Source organism: Bactrocera latifrons, unplaced genomic scaffold (assembly GCF_001853355.1).
Source record: "Bactrocera latifrons isolate USDA-ARS-PBARC rearing strain unplaced genomic scaffold, ASM185335v1 scaffold_16, whole genome shotgun sequence".
NCBI classification, from domain to species: domain Eukaryota; kingdom Metazoa; phylum Arthropoda; class Insecta; order Diptera; family Tephritidae; genus Bactrocera; species Bactrocera latifrons.
In genome coordinates this window covers 1,548,143-1,563,161 of record NW_017535074.1, presented here as the reverse complement: position 1 = coordinate 1,563,161, position 15,019 = coordinate 1,548,143, and the positions used below count along the sequence as shown (strand labels likewise).

At 37.6% G+C, this 15,019-nt stretch overlaps 3 protein-coding genes across 3 annotated transcripts in view; 1 reads left to right on the top strand and 2 right to left on the bottom strand.

The window, feature by feature from the left end:
• The window catches only part of LOC108966421 (RRP12-like protein), a 5,599-nt gene extending 1,462 nt beyond the window's left edge, over positions 1 to 4,137 (bottom strand). The window contains exons 1-10 of the mRNA XM_018929315.1: positions 3,916 to 4,137; positions 3,297 to 3,853; positions 3,111 to 3,227; positions 2,264 to 3,054; positions 1,573 to 2,194; positions 1,244 to 1,503; positions 1,048 to 1,182; positions 822 to 981; positions 475 to 747; positions 150 to 418 (exon numbers count right to left, since the gene is read on the bottom strand). Coding sequence (XP_018784860.1) covers positions 150 to 418; positions 475 to 747; positions 822 to 981; positions 1,048 to 1,182; positions 1,244 to 1,503; positions 1,573 to 2,194; positions 2,264 to 3,054; positions 3,111 to 3,227; positions 3,297 to 3,853; positions 3,916 to 4,057 — 3,326 coding nt within the window. The 5' untranslated portion in view covers positions 4,058 to 4,137. The remainder of the gene's footprint in view (positions 1 to 149; positions 419 to 474; positions 748 to 821; positions 982 to 1,047; positions 1,183 to 1,243; positions 1,504 to 1,572; positions 2,195 to 2,263; positions 3,055 to 3,110; positions 3,228 to 3,296; positions 3,854 to 3,915) is intronic.
• Positions 4,138 to 4,512: 375 nt separating this feature from the next.
• Positions 4,513 to 10,326, top strand: LOC108966356 (transmembrane protein 68). The gene is made up of 5 exons (XM_018929204.1): positions 4,513 to 4,812; positions 4,877 to 5,146; positions 5,239 to 5,377; positions 8,640 to 9,306; positions 9,373 to 10,326. Exons 2-5 carry the CDS (start codon positions 5,101 to 5,103, stop codon positions 9,481 to 9,483), a joined length of 963 nt encoding a protein of 320 aa, XP_018784749.1. The 5' UTR covers positions 4,513 to 4,812; positions 4,877 to 5,100; the 3' UTR covers positions 9,484 to 10,326.
• Positions 10,327 to 11,281: 955 nt separating this feature from the next.
• LOC108966457 (mannosyl-oligosaccharide glucosidase) lies at positions 11,282 to 14,543 on the bottom strand. Its single transcript, XM_018929376.1, has 2 exons — positions 13,404 to 14,543; positions 11,282 to 13,336 (listed from the first exon to the last, which is right to left on the bottom strand). Exons 1-2 carry the CDS (start codon positions 14,289 to 14,291, stop codon positions 11,564 to 11,566), a joined length of 2,661 nt encoding a protein of 886 aa, XP_018784921.1. The 5' UTR covers positions 14,292 to 14,543; the 3' UTR covers positions 11,282 to 11,563.
• Between the last annotated feature and the right edge of the window lie 476 nt (positions 14,544 to 15,019).

The window sequence follows — 15,019 nt, the reverse complement described above, 5'->3', positions numbered from 1 at the left end:
CAATATTAGGTTTGATTATAATAATAAAAAAATAAAATAATAATAACAGTAAAAAATAAAATTGTAATAGTAACAACAAAATAACAATAATAATAGCAACAAATATAATAACAATAATAATAACAACAGTCATAAAATTAGCAACATACGTCACACTCTTCTTTTCCAGCCCAGCAACGAATTCATCCTCTGATTCCTCTTCGTCCTTCTTATCCTTTTCGGTTAGCTGCTGTCTGCTCTCACGCCGCATTTGCTTGCGTATTTTCTTCAGTCGTCGATGTGTCACCTCATCATCGCCAGGCACGAACTTGATCAGCTCTTCGGCTGTGAAGCGCTTGCAAAGCTTTTTCAACAAATAACCGATTTGTATGCGGCAGTAACGTTTTGTGTCCTTCGCCATGGCGGAGAGCGCTTTCATCTAAATGTTACTTTAAAATTAGTTACTGCGTCACTTAAGCTATAAAATATACTCACAATTGTTTGCAAATGGTTAGCCACCAAGGGCGAGGGCATTACTTTGATGAATGTTATCAGAAAGGCGACTGACGCCTCGGCCAGTGAGCGTGTCTTCTGCACGAGAAACACTAGTATCTGCTCCATTATGAATTCGAGTGTATTAATTGTTAGGTGTTTGCCCTGTTGTTGGATCACAGTGCGAAAAGCCAATATGGTGTTGGTGATGAGCGACTCATCGCCGGCAAAACCGGCCGTCAATATATCGACGAAATCATTCAATTTGCCAGCCTCCTGTGATTTAGAAACAATAAAAGAATATTGATTGTTTGGAAAATACTATTTATGAGGCAAAAAAATTTACATACCTGATACAAATTCACCAAGAATGTAATGAGCTCTTCGGACACATTTTCCTTGCGTGTCGAAAACTCCTTGTATGAGATCACAGCTTCCGGTATGGTTTTCATAACAATTTTGTCATTCACAGTTAGAGATTTGCGGTTTTCAATAATAATTTTCAGGCATCTAAGATGGAAAATACAAATTTTTTAAATTAGTTAAAATTTTTTATTTCCAAGTTTCAAACCTAACCTCAAACGGGCGGCCTGGCACACAGGACAGCTTGTGGCAAATGCGTCTAGCAGCAGTTTTTGTAGGGCTATGCTATTTTTGCGTGCGAATTTCTGACACGAAGCTGACTCCGAAGTGAGTATATCACGCAGGAGTCTGTAAAAAAAAAAAAAAATAATAATAATAACGGTTATTTTCAAACAAATTTTTAACGCACTCGTATGTTCTGCGCTGCTGCTTTTTCAATTTTTGCTCGTCTTTGGCAACCAGCTTGGATTTTTCGTTCTTCAGCACGGGCACTATGAACTCCTCGAAGAACACACGTATAATTTCGCTAGTTTGGAAGAGCAGCAAGGCGGCGTTGATGTCGAAAATCGAGTCATATTCGAAGGTGCCGACGGCTGCGTTGGAAAGTTGTGTTTTGGCAGTTTCGAAAAGCTCCTTAAGCACATCCTCTGGCGTGCGCGTAAGATAGAGCTGTTGAAATAGTTTGGATGAAAGTAAAAAATAAATATATTTACATATATCTTCATGCTTACTTCGTACCTTTATGACGTCCAAAGTTTTTTTGCGCAGATCCGCCTCGTATGTGGTATTTGGTTTTTGTGCGTAAATATTAAAGAGACGTGGTAGGAAATTTTTGGAGTATTTCGCCAAAGCTTCTTTGATTTCTGCGCTCTCCTCGTTCGCTATCAGCTCGGTTAAACCATCGAAGATGGGTGCACGAAACTCTGGATTGTTATCTAGCGCATTGCCCAAAGTGGGCGCAATCAAGCGCAAGTTCTCCGGATCTGCGGGCTCGCGACAAAAGCCTGGGAATAGACCCCACAGCTGACAACACAATAGCTCGTATGTATGTGACATGGACTTCTGTTGGTCTTGCGCGTGTTGATGCCATTTGTTGTTGCAATCCAAAGCCAGAGGCAAAACGAACTCTTTGAAGAATTTAAAAGTGGCGCCTTTGGCACCTTGGCGCAAGAGCGGCAGCAACCAGGAGCGTTCCAATAAGACTTCGCCTTTGCTGTTTGTTAACGGTATCGTCTTTAGCGCATTCTCAGGACCCATCGATTGTATGGCGGCAATGATGGTGTGTTCGATTTGTACGCGCAGCGCGCTTTGTGTGTCATAACGCTTCGACAGGGTCAAAAGTGAGCGCGATAGTTCCTTGCTGCAGAGATGAAGAGTATTTAGAGAGTAAATTAAAATTTTGTTTATGTTTAATATTCAGAATAAATACCTGTAATGCTTGCCACAAACTTCGAAAACGATGGAAAATATTAGAATCACGTGTTTGGCCATTTCACCGAATGGCGCATTCAGCGCTTTTTCGAGTGACGTGATAATACGCATAATCGTTATGCGATGAACTTCCGACCGCTCAGCTGACTCACTAGCCGGCTTCACACATTCGTATAGCAGCTCCTTTAAACAATTCGAGACACTGCTGATTATTTCTGCGCGTTCTGACATCCATAAATCCGTGGCGCAGATGTCGATGAAGCGCGGCAATGCATTCATGCACAAATTCAAGTCCAATAGCGCCAAATGTATGTGACCCTCTTTGAGCACCGTCACCCAAGCTACGGTTTGACGTATGTCAGCGCGATCGGGACGATATTCGTGTATGGCAGCCAAGAGTTTAGCGCATAATGGACCATTCAAATTTGTCGTACGTGAGGCGAAGAGCGCATGCAGCGCTTGGAAGCAGTTGGTGCGTATGAGCACGTTTGCAGCGGTCATTATGGAGAGAAGGCTTTCACATACCGTACGTATGTCCTCGGTTTTAAGGCCACTCAATACATCTTTGAGTAGTGTTAGTGTATGCAACACGGTTGTTTGTGAGTTGGTCAGAACTTCGGGTTTGAATTGATTTAAACAGAATTTCGTTATGCGATTGCTAGCCGGATGGCTTTTCACTTTCGGTTGCTCCTCACTGACTTCCCTCTCAGCATCTTCGCCCTTGGGGGTACGCATAAAGGAGCTACCGTGTATGATGGATACAATAGCATGTTGAGCGGCTTTGCGCACCTAAGCAGATAACGGTAATTTGAATGTTATTTTAGAGTATTTTATTTCATACAAACCTTTGGTTTCGAGTGTATGGTAAACGAAAGTATAGCATCAATATACTGCCAAGTTGAGGAGTAAGTCCAAGTGTTGTAGTCCTGTGCACAGAGCAACACCGATAAACAACCAATTATCTATAAATATTATTCACACAAAATTTCAGTAATGAATTTTCCATTTCACAAAAATGTTATGTTACGCACATATTTGATTATAGACTGATTTGTGGACTCTATAAAACGTTGCAGACACGTTAAAAACGTTTGTGCCGTCTCTCCAAAACGCTTACGTAGCACCGTCGCTGGCACTGACTTAATGCCCATTGACAACAAAGAAATACCAGCAATGATGTCATTGTCTTCCGTGCTGGCCTCAATCTGTTCCATAAGTAAGATAAAATACTCTGTTGACGACTCGGTGCCACCACGTTCGCGTATCACTTCGGTAAGTGCTGTTAGTATGGCTAACATTTCTTTATGCAAATCTGACGAGGCACGGAAGCCAACAAGCAGACGTTTAAAGCTCATGTTGCTGCAGGCGCTATAGTTCGAAGCGAATGTTTTGAAAGTTTTAAAAGTGCCCTGTTGTGATTCCGACATGCTCTCATCTTCCAGTCCATCGTCATGCAGGCTGAACGACTTCAGACTGCCGGCAACATCATTGACTGTAGTCGTTTCAGCGTTGTAAGCCAAGCGTTGATCATGTTTCATGACAGCGTCCAGTGTGAGTGTAGTGGGATCAGTATTCGCTTCTGGTGGAGCTATGCGTTAAGAAATAAAGTTAAATAAGTTTCTAACACAAAAATTGCATTTGTTTACCTACCTAAACTCAAATTGGGCTGAAAGAAGCGCGACTTGGCTTTCAGACGATGCTTCATTTGGTCAGGATTTGAAGTAGACGACTGGCCTTTGCTCCATGTTTTGCCTTTAGTATGGCGTTTTAGTTTAGAACGAAACTTTCCCATTTTGCGCAACGTTTTGAAAAATTACTCTATTTAAAACTGTTTCAAGAATTGAGAAAACAAAAACACGTGTCGACAATGCACTGTGCTGGTGTAAAAGAATTATATCGTTAAAGAATGTCATACAAAACGGAATATAATTACATATTTTGCCTGCAAGGGTTACTGAGCAAAATAAATTTTAGCAGAGAAAATGTGTTGGAAAAGAAATTGAAGTTATATGATTTTTATGTAGTTGGTTATCACTTGCTTTACATTAAAATTATTATTTTTACAACTATTACAAGAAAAATCCAGCAAATTTTAACATCAATTATAATAGACCTTTTTAGTAGTAAATATTTTTACAATCTTTTTTTGGTTTCTACTTCACGTAAACTGTTGGAAACACATCACTGCTGTTAGAACAGCTGTCATTTGTGTTTGTTTTTGTATTCAGTTGCTGTTTTGCCTTTCGTGGTTGATGTTCGATTTTCTTATTACGATTGTATAAAAAGAGAAGTAAACAATCAATTTTGCAACAAAAAGTGTGGTAATGAAAAATAGGAAACACATGTGTAATCATTTGCAGAGATACTAAAAGAAGGCCAAACATAAAACATAATTGTGTGAAAGTTAATTGAAAGCTAAATATATAAATAACTAAATATTAAACATATGAGTTAATCAAATCTACAAAGTATTTGTTAGCATTATCAATATCGGCACAACGGTAGAGCAGAAAAGAGAAAGTAATTGGATGTTTAATTGAAAATTAGGTCAGAATAGTGGAAAAAGCGCAAAAACATAATATACATAAATAAAATAACTACGTTTCTTTAGGTTGACGTTGATGCCTTTCGGTGCGCTGGAATTGTGTAAAAGAAGTAAAGCAGTAACACCGCAAGGGAGTTGAATGACACAGCGCTGTCCACTGCGATTTGTATACAGTGGATAGCATTTTGTTTTGTTGGCGCATACGCAGATCTACACATAGGCGCTATCTGGTTCTGTGTTTTGTTGCGGTTAAAAACAAACAGTTGCCAGAAGCAGCATAGAAGCACAACATGGAATATTTACAGGACTTGGCAAAAAATCTGCTGGATTTTCTTTGTAAGTTGCCACTTTAAGATATGCAAGAAGCTTATTTGTAAAAGAAATTTCTTATCCATATATCTATGTATGCATCCAAATTTACTCTTTAGCCACCTACATTGACTTGGACTACTCGCTATGGCTTTACCGGCTGCTTTGGCCGCTAATTGTAACATTCCTGCTTCCGATGGTCTTCGTGGCACTAATTTACATATCATTTGTGATGTTATTCATTTACAAATTGCACAGGTAAGATTATTATTTTATTTTTGCCATAGTTAGCATTATATGGTAGGGGGTAGCAGCGTTTCACTCGTGCAATTTAAGCATATTTGACGTATGTATATTGGACTTGTCTGCAATTATTGCAAAGTAGTTATGCAAAAAAATAAACGTGTGTCTTAATGGGCAATTATTTCCTTACTTTTTATAAATTAGTGAGCATTATAGTGATTGAACAATTTGTCATATTTGTATATAATTGGATTTGTTTTTTTGCAACAACAAAAGCTGTGCACACATATATACTTAATAAAAAAGGAGCTTGCTCATATATTAAAATTTTTTATTTTATTTTTGTGCAGCAATCAGGAAGTAAATGATTTGTGCTTTTTGGTCAAGCACCATAAATTTTTCGCAAAAGTTATGAAATAACACAAAGTACATATCATTTATTGGCTAGAAATTTAAGCATAGACATTTAATTAGTGTAAATGAGCGTCATTAAATTATGGCTGTGTCTACATACTTAACTACGCAAGATTGCTTTCATTTCTTATACATATTCATACATGATACCATAAGTAAAGTATATCTCAACGGTGTACAAAAAACTGCCTAGAGCGTTTACATTTCTTTATCGCTTTTTGTTTTGTTTTACTGTGATACTAAGTACTATATATTGCCCTTTTAAATGTATGTCGTTTTAATTTCATTTTAATAGCTGCTTGAGAGTGGAATTTGATTAATCATTAAGTAAACATATGCATGTGTGTGCACTGGTTGTTGGCTAATAGTTTTTATATTACTATGCTGTTGTATTGGTGCCTTGTACACCTGTATTCAACCATTGCCAGCTGATGAGTGAAATTTTGGTAGGTCAAAGAGATGAAGGCCTAATAAAATCTTGTATTCAAGCACTACATATTTGGAATATCATAATTATGATAATGCTACGATTTTAATGGCACTGAGATAATATTATTGTTATCTAAATATATTGTTATATGAATCATGTCATTAACCTGTCTTACAGGTTAGTTAAACATCACAATTTCCGGTCATTTTGTAATCTCGTAATGCCTGCACGTACATATTTATTACACAGATGCTTGTATATTTACATACATATGTGTAGCGTTGCAAAATTGTTATAAAATGTAGAATTGTAATTTCTTGCTCATATGTTTGCTTAGCTTGCGTTTTTATTACGTCTACAGGCTACTTGTTGAAAGCGTCTAATGTAAACAAACAGTTTTTGCTTCTATTTAAAAGAAAAATAATCAATTTGTAATATCACAAGTAAACATTTGCATTACACAACATTCAAACCTGCGTTTTTTATCTAAACATTTTTATATTGTATTTATTTTCGAAGTATATTGTCAAACAATTTTACCTTATATGTAGAGTTATGCCGAATATCCTCAGTACAGTCCATTATTAACATGCGACCTTCAATTCAAGTCGTAATGTGTGTACAAAAATATATTTGCTTAAAAAGTAAAAATTGTTTATTGTGCTGCACTTTGCATCCATACATACATACCTACAGACACTTCATGAAAAAAATGTGTTATTTTAAAAATCATGCATATTATATAAGGCTTAAGTTGTCAGCATGCGAAGGGATTTGAATTTGGTCAAACTAATATCTGCTATACATATGTATATGCGCATGTACATACATACATATACATATACTTATATACATGCATCTATAAAACATTTATATAAAATATATAATTTTCAAACCTAGTAAATAACATCACAAGGCATTAATTAATATAACGAGTATAATTGTTATTGAAACTAGTAGAGAAGGGCTAAACTGAACTTAATTTGCTCGGTGCTTGTTTCAGAAAGTTAAAATTATAACTTTTCATTGCCAGTGTCACATTTCTTTTCATAATATTTATATTCTTTACATATTTTCTCTACTTAGTAAAAGTTTTAGATATGTCAATACCCCATTACTCATCATCTTTTATCATCGCTTTCCTTATCTATAAAGTTTTTTATATGTCAACTATGTAAATAAAACTAAAAACACAGTGCAACGTGAAGCAAGCAAGCAAAGCGGCCATTTCTACGACAGTGAAGTCTACGTACCCGGAACGGACCCGGATTTTTATCCGACCAAGGACTGTCAACTCGGTAGAATTCTGACGCTACAACAACATCAACAACCGTTTCTACGGCAGTCGGGTCTATCTAACCGAAACGAAACCGTATCGTTCCGAACGAGTACTGTCACATCGGCAGAATACCTCCAAATTACTTCAGGAACTTTTTCTGCCTTAAATAGTCGTTAGAGTTCGGTATGATCTTAACTCATGCCGACTCATGTCCGTAGACCCGATTGTTGTATATGAAGTTTGGTTAGCAACAAAGTTTTGGAAATGTATTCGAAAAATTTGGACACTTAAATCACCTTTTTTTTTGTATTTCTATCGCAAAGGTGCTCGTTAATATTTTTCCCGAATCTTTACAAATATTTTTGGTTTACGTTTCACTATGCACCCAGCCTTAGTTGCTAATTGACATGTGTTGTATATATAAAGTATATACATATGTGTGTAGCTAAAAGCATTCGCTTTCGATAATATATATTCTACACAATAATTCACATTTTTTATCAGTTGCGTCGTTTTTATTTAAGTGCTGCTGGACATATTTTTATTGCTATTATTTTGCAACAAATGTTGTCGACATCTGTCGATATTGTGTAGTTATTGAAGCAGATTTTAATAAATCATAGTCTGTAATTATAAGCTAATTACTACCAGACTAATTCATTTGTAGTTTTGATTTATGAAATGATAATTTAATTTGTGCATGCAAAAGCTTTATAATTTGGCTTTTACGGTTTGGAGCGTCATTAGGTAGATTGTTGCACAGCTTCGATGCCATATTTATAAAGGGTCTTCAACTACGTTGTCAAGCATCCCTTTTATGATCTTCACTCGATGTCGTTTTTGCAAAATATTCAGAGTCTTTTGGTATAGGTTTAAAAATTCAAGCAAATTCTTTCTTAAATTTTTTGCATGGTAAAAATCATCCCACAAACAGTGGTATCAATTTAAGATTTTTGATTTACCCAAGCAGTTTAAATAGACCAGTCCGGATCCGGACAGATATCAGCTGTGTAATGACATCTTCCATATGTATAGAACTAAGTTTTGTAAAATGTTTCGAAAAATAATATACTACTATTTCAATTCAACACAAATACGTATCATAACCTCAAATTACTATGCTAATTTCCGCACTGTCATTTATACTTTTTCAGAGAGGTGATAATGCGTGCCGTACGCACCGATCGCAAATTCTGGGAATTCGGTCGGAAATTGGTCGCCGCATTGTGGGATGCACATGCGCGCATTTATCACGGCTACGAAGTAATAGGCATGGAGAATATACCAGAGACTGGACCAGCACTGATTGTCTACTATCATGGCGCTATACCCATTGATATGTATTACCTGAATTCACGCATAATATTGCAAAAGGATCGGCTGATATACACGATTGGCGATCGTTTCCTATTCAAATTGCCCGGTTGGGGCACCATATCCGAGGCATTCCATATAAGTCCCGGCACGGTGCAATCGTGTGTTGGCATACTGAAGGAGGGCAATATGCTGGCCATATCGCCGGGGGGCGTTTACGAGGCACAATTCGGCGATCACTATTACGAGCTGTTGTGGCGCAATCGTCTCGGTTTTGCGAAGGTCGCATTGGAAGCTAAGGTGCCGATTATACCTTGTTTTACACAAAATTTACGTGAAGGTTTTCGTCAATTGGGTATTTTTCGCAATTTCTTCATGAAACTCTATAATGCGGTGCGCATACCAGTCTATCCGATCTATGGTGGATTTCCGGTGAAGTTTCGCACATTTGTCGGTCGGCCGTTGGAGTATGATGGCACGCTTACGCCGGAGGAATTGCAATTGAAGGTGTGTGTGTGTGTGTATGTTCATTACTAGTGTTTTTGTATAAAACTGGTATTTCTTTGATTTTAGGTGGCTGCCGCTTTGGAGGAGTTGATAAACAAGAACCAACGCATACCCGGCAGCATATTTCACGCGCTGCTCGATCGCTTTCCGCCATTTCGTAGTAAAACAAAAATGTAAAAACGAAATTTTGCTTCATTTAATTATTTATGTGCTTAGTGTAAAGGTGTGTTCCCGTATCAGCAATTGTTTACACCGATTGCAGCAAATATCCATAGTATACTCTCTAGTGTTATTTAAGTTTTTCTTTCATTTCTTTTGAGGGGAGGGAAACGCAAAGACTATCCGCTATCTATAGAAGTAATTTTATTGCGCGTATTTTTGGCAACTTTGAGGAGAAAAAATAAAATTAAAAGTAAAAATGTAAACAAAGTATACAATAGATAATTATAAGTAATAGAAGAACAGTCGTATGAAACGTCAAACTGCATCTAAAAATATTATTATTTATGACATAATAGTGTATCACTAATCCATCTACAGGCACGCTAATTAAAGTTCAGCTTTCCATGTTTCCATAAATAGCCCTAAGTGTACTTAATAAAGCAGAACAATTTTCTATTAATTTATTATCTATAAACTCTAGTTAATTTTAGCTTAACCAGGGGGTTTAGGGGATTTCTATTAATACATATTTGCACCTCGGTGCTTACAGTGAAATTAACAGGCGCCAGAATAGGGTACGCATATTTTTTAAATAAGTTATACTTTATGTAAACATGTAAAAAAATTTTTAAACAAATATATCAAAGAAAAACAATTCAATTGTAGTTTAAGAGTGTGTACACATAAATGTTTACTTATTTTACTTACATTCGTACATACATACATACATATATGTATTAATTCAGCGGTATTGACATTGTTGCCTCAGTAAATGCTTAGTGTGACGTAAATAAGAAATTAAAATAAATAATCTTAATTTATTGTGTATTATATGGCGTGTGGAAATTAAAAGTATTTAAAAAATAAAATAAAATAAAATAAATAAATAAAAAATATGAAGGTAGAGATGGTATCTTATTTGCTTATCAAATATTTTCTAAGTAAAAATAAAGTAATGAGAGCATTTTGTTGTTGTAGTGGCAGAGTTCTGCCGTGTTGACAATCTTCGGCCGAATAAAAGATCCGAATTCGTTTCGGTAACGCTGACCCGACTGTCGTGCGAACGTTTTTTTTGTACTTTCACTCTCTTTCGCTCTTTCGAAGTTGACGTGCGAGTTCGAAAATTCTATATCATATTAATGCCTTATCCATGTTAACGTGGTAATAGAACGCCCTACTTAGATGCGTGCAGAAGCTTTTGAAAATGGTAAAATTTTTTTTTTGAATTGGTAAAAAGTGAAAAAAAAACATAGTGGTTGTAAACCCATTGTACTTCCCCATTCAATTCCCACGTCAGTCTTCGGAACGGTCTATTCTAGGTCTGAAAGCGGGGAGGGGAATAGTTAAATTTTTAAGGGTTATAATCGGTTTATCCCGTTTTACGGCAAAACTACGAGTCTTTTGGAAAACAGTTATGTTGCAAAGTTGTAGGAAATGAAATATAGACATTTGTATTAACACTTTTTTCATATAACCTCAAACATTTTCGGTATCAAAACTGTATATGAAAAATTAAAGGACCTAAGTTTAAAATTAGCCATTGGTGATTTGTTTTGCAGTGATTGTCTGGCCATTACCGTTGTTCGGTCTTTTTAGAGGTTAGGTTGGTTCAATAATGTCGTTTTCGTTGTTGCAACGGCAGAAATATCGCTCAAATAATTTAGAGGAATGCTGTCGAGTTGACACTCCTTGGTGTTGAAAGTACGGTGCCGTTTCGGTACGTAAACCTGACTGTTGTGGGTTAATATGGTCGATAACAACTGCTAGTGTCTTAAATGCATACCTAACGCTTTAAAAATCAAACTCAAATCAATTTTAAGCATTTCTATGTTGGAATTGATTTATTTCGAATTAAAATTATACAATTTTTGGCCATAGTATTTTATTATTTCTAATTCTTTCTGCAAGTTGCAAAACACAATATCTGAAATATTCAGAAAATTGGCAGACTACGCTTTTTAGTACGAGAGATAAACACTACGATCTTCGATTCACATTGAACAATAAAAACTTACATAATACATACATATGTACGTTGGCATGCATATATAGCGTACAATTTCTATATATGAAATAAGTGATTTAAATATTAATTTTAGTATTGCTCCGACATAATAAGTACCACTAAAGAAGTCCAACCCGTAAATGGATAGCAGCCTTTGCCCTGTCCTGTGGTGTCGTCATATTGCTCCCACAGATAGCCGGTTCTTTGGTATTCCCTGAATATGTTGCCTACAACATTCTCACGCAATTCGTTGTAGATTTCACGCGCCAGCGTTGTATACGGACCCTCGACGGTGCCGTAGTGATGCAATGCCCTAATCGCTAGATAATTAATATTTATCCAGATGGGACCGCGCCAATATGGCGGATCATGCTCCGTATTACGTTTCATGTACAATGGTGCGCTCTTGGATAGTGAACGGAGACCATAATTGGTCCATAACATATTCGGGTCGCGTAAATCGCGCAGCAATTTGCCTAAATAAACTGAATCGTGGTCGAGTATATGCAGTAGAAACGGAAATAGATTCGCATAACCATATGTGGTGTCGACAAATTGACGTTCTGGCTGCTTCATGGTGACGCGCACCATTTCCAATTGTTGTTGTTGATATTTTTTCAGATTTTGCTTGGTCACTTGTGGACGCTTAAGCACCACGGCATCGGTGTGTAGACCCCAATCGGCATAGGTCTCGGTGAAGGGACTCAAATGCTGTTCATTTAGCAATTGGTTGTCGGCGAGGAAGGAGGCGGTTTCATAATATTTAATACTATCTTTACCCAGTATGTCAGATAGGTCGCTCATTACTCTCGCGGCTAGCGCTATCCAGCAGCGCAAATCGACATGACGCTCATAGTTGGTGGGATGTGAGGCACGCGGGAAATCATCTAAGCCCGAAGTGAGCGTTCTAGGGTTCAATTCAGTCTCACTGGAGGCATTACGTCCACGCCAATAGTAAGTGCCTAACACATCGCCACGCTGCGTGTTATTGTACCAGGCGAACCAAGTTTGCAAACGTGGATAGAGTCGCTCCAACACGTCGAGACGTCCTTTTACCGATAATTCCTTCTTATGATGCGTGAGTATTTTGTCCAATGTAAGGAAAAATGTGGGTGGATTGCCGTTGGTGTTATGTTGTACGACGAATTCCTCCGGTACTTTAGCTAGTGCCTCGACGCCTAAGATCTGTTCTCTGGGTATCCAGCCTTCTATGTTCAGCAAATCGAACCAATGACACATGATATCCAGGGCAATATCCAGGTCCCACGAAGATATGACGAGTACTTGAAAACCTTCATCCCACAAGAAGCCACGTGGAAAGAAGGAACGCGACGGAACGGAGGTGTAAAGCGGTGCTTTCCAGTATGGTACTGGTTTCTTCGTATAAACTGATTTCACTTTACTGGAGCCATAAAAGTAACCAATACCACCTATTAAGTTGCTAAAGGCATATTTGGCAAATTTAATTTCATTGGCTGAATAACCCACAGCAAACAAATGGAATGTGTCCTCAAATCGTTTATCGAACTCGGATAATTTCTCTTGTAAGGCATTTGTAAATGCCCTGCCTGTTGGCGGATTCGACACATTCTCATTTGAATATCCGGAAGTGGATTGGTATATAATATCCATGGTGAAATCCACTTCGGCGGTGATTTGTATGGCAATAAAATTGGGATCAGCTGCAACTACACCATTTTGTGAGATCATTTCACCGGGTAAACCGACAAACCGGTTGTCACGTTTATCCGTAAATACACGGAAGTGTGAAAAAACGGTTTCCTTTAATTTGCTAAGCGACGGTGCCACTGTGCTCAAATAGGATTTGTGCAGTATTCTGCCTTTAATTGGTTGAAAACGCAACTAAAATGAAAATGTTAATCAATTAGAGTCAATTAAATTTTATTATTGATTTATTCCAAACACACACCTTAAATTCGCCCAGACCAAGTGTCTCGCCATAGACACCTGCCTCGGGACTGTTGTCGTTTGAAAGATACCTAATATGACCATTTGTGCGCTCATCGAGCGCCACATACCAAATTAGAGATATCGAGTGATCCCATGTTTTGGTTATATTACGCACAGAAACACGCGCTGTCCAATCGCCACCCAGTTTTCTACCACCAGGATACTTAATAAATGAAGTTTTCAACTCGAATGGCAGATCGTGTATTTCTTGCACACCAAAGGTACGTCCATCATGATGCGTCCAGCCGTACTTGTCGAGATTATCAGCGATTTCACACCAATGTCGTATGCCTTTACCACCGTGTCCCAAACTGGACGGCGTATACCACATCAAACCCATTACTAGCGAGTGTGGATCGCGTGTTTTCATACCGAAATATGTAAGTGGCCGATAGGAGCCCCAATAGCGTTCCGGATCGTCCAGCCCTGAGCGCGTCACCATTTTTTCATTATCAAACGGCGTATTTACACGAGTTTCCAGGTAACCTAAGTAGCCAAAATAGGATGCTACACCCAAACAAACAAAACCGATAAGCGTCTTCCATTTATCCAACATTAATTTGGGCCACAGCGAGAAACTGCTACGTTTTTTATGTGCTCCTTTATTTTTATTCGCCCCAGATGTTGACGAAGAAATCGTACTTGTACTTGAACCGCTATTGCCGCCACTACTTTGAGTAGAGTTTGAATCATTCTTTTTGTGTTTTGCCGAATTTTTGGTACTTTTGCTATTATTGTTAGTAGGTGTTTGCGGATTGCTAGCTGTAGATGTATTATTTGTGTTATTAATATTGTTTGCGCTTGTGCCTACACCGGCTGTGTTAACATTGCGTCGCTGCCTTGCCATGATGAAATTCGATTAGCTGTTCCTTACGTTTATGTCTCCGTATACTTATCTATTGTTGAACGATGAGCGCTCTAAATTCATTTGTGCCAATTAGCCAAAATTTTGTGAAATATTTAGCTCAACCAACACGATTTGATTATTTTCTTAGCACACAATTTCTCGTCTAAACATAATTTTATGAATTTTCTAAACTTATCTGCTAAATGTCGAAAACTGTACAGCTGTCAAAAACACACGACTGTTTTTTCCAACTATTTTCAGAGAACTTTCTCTGACGTGTTTTTTACGCTCTTTGCTACCAGATTCACAGAGAATATCATATGATAGACGCTCGCTGAGAATCATTTACGTTCTTTGCTACTTCGTGTGTACCAGTGTTGGGCAACGTTCTTTACTTTGCGACATCTGCTGACAATATTTGTCTGTGAACAGAGAACGTATATTATGTCCAGAGAACGACGTTCTCTGTTATGTCACCAAAGTATTGAGATATTCACCAAATAAATCTTATTTCTCTTTGAAATATTAATGAGGTGTATTTGACTTCCAATTTATAGGATTGCCTTAGCTGAGTTAGTTTAGTAAACCTTCATGTAGTTAGAAAGCACTCAGGTTCGACCCCCAGTGTGGGCAAGAATTTTCATTTCTTATAGTTATTATTCTCAAATCCCTCTTCCATATACGCCACACGTCATTTGCTACAACCCTTGCATTTAGGACGTGCCAGG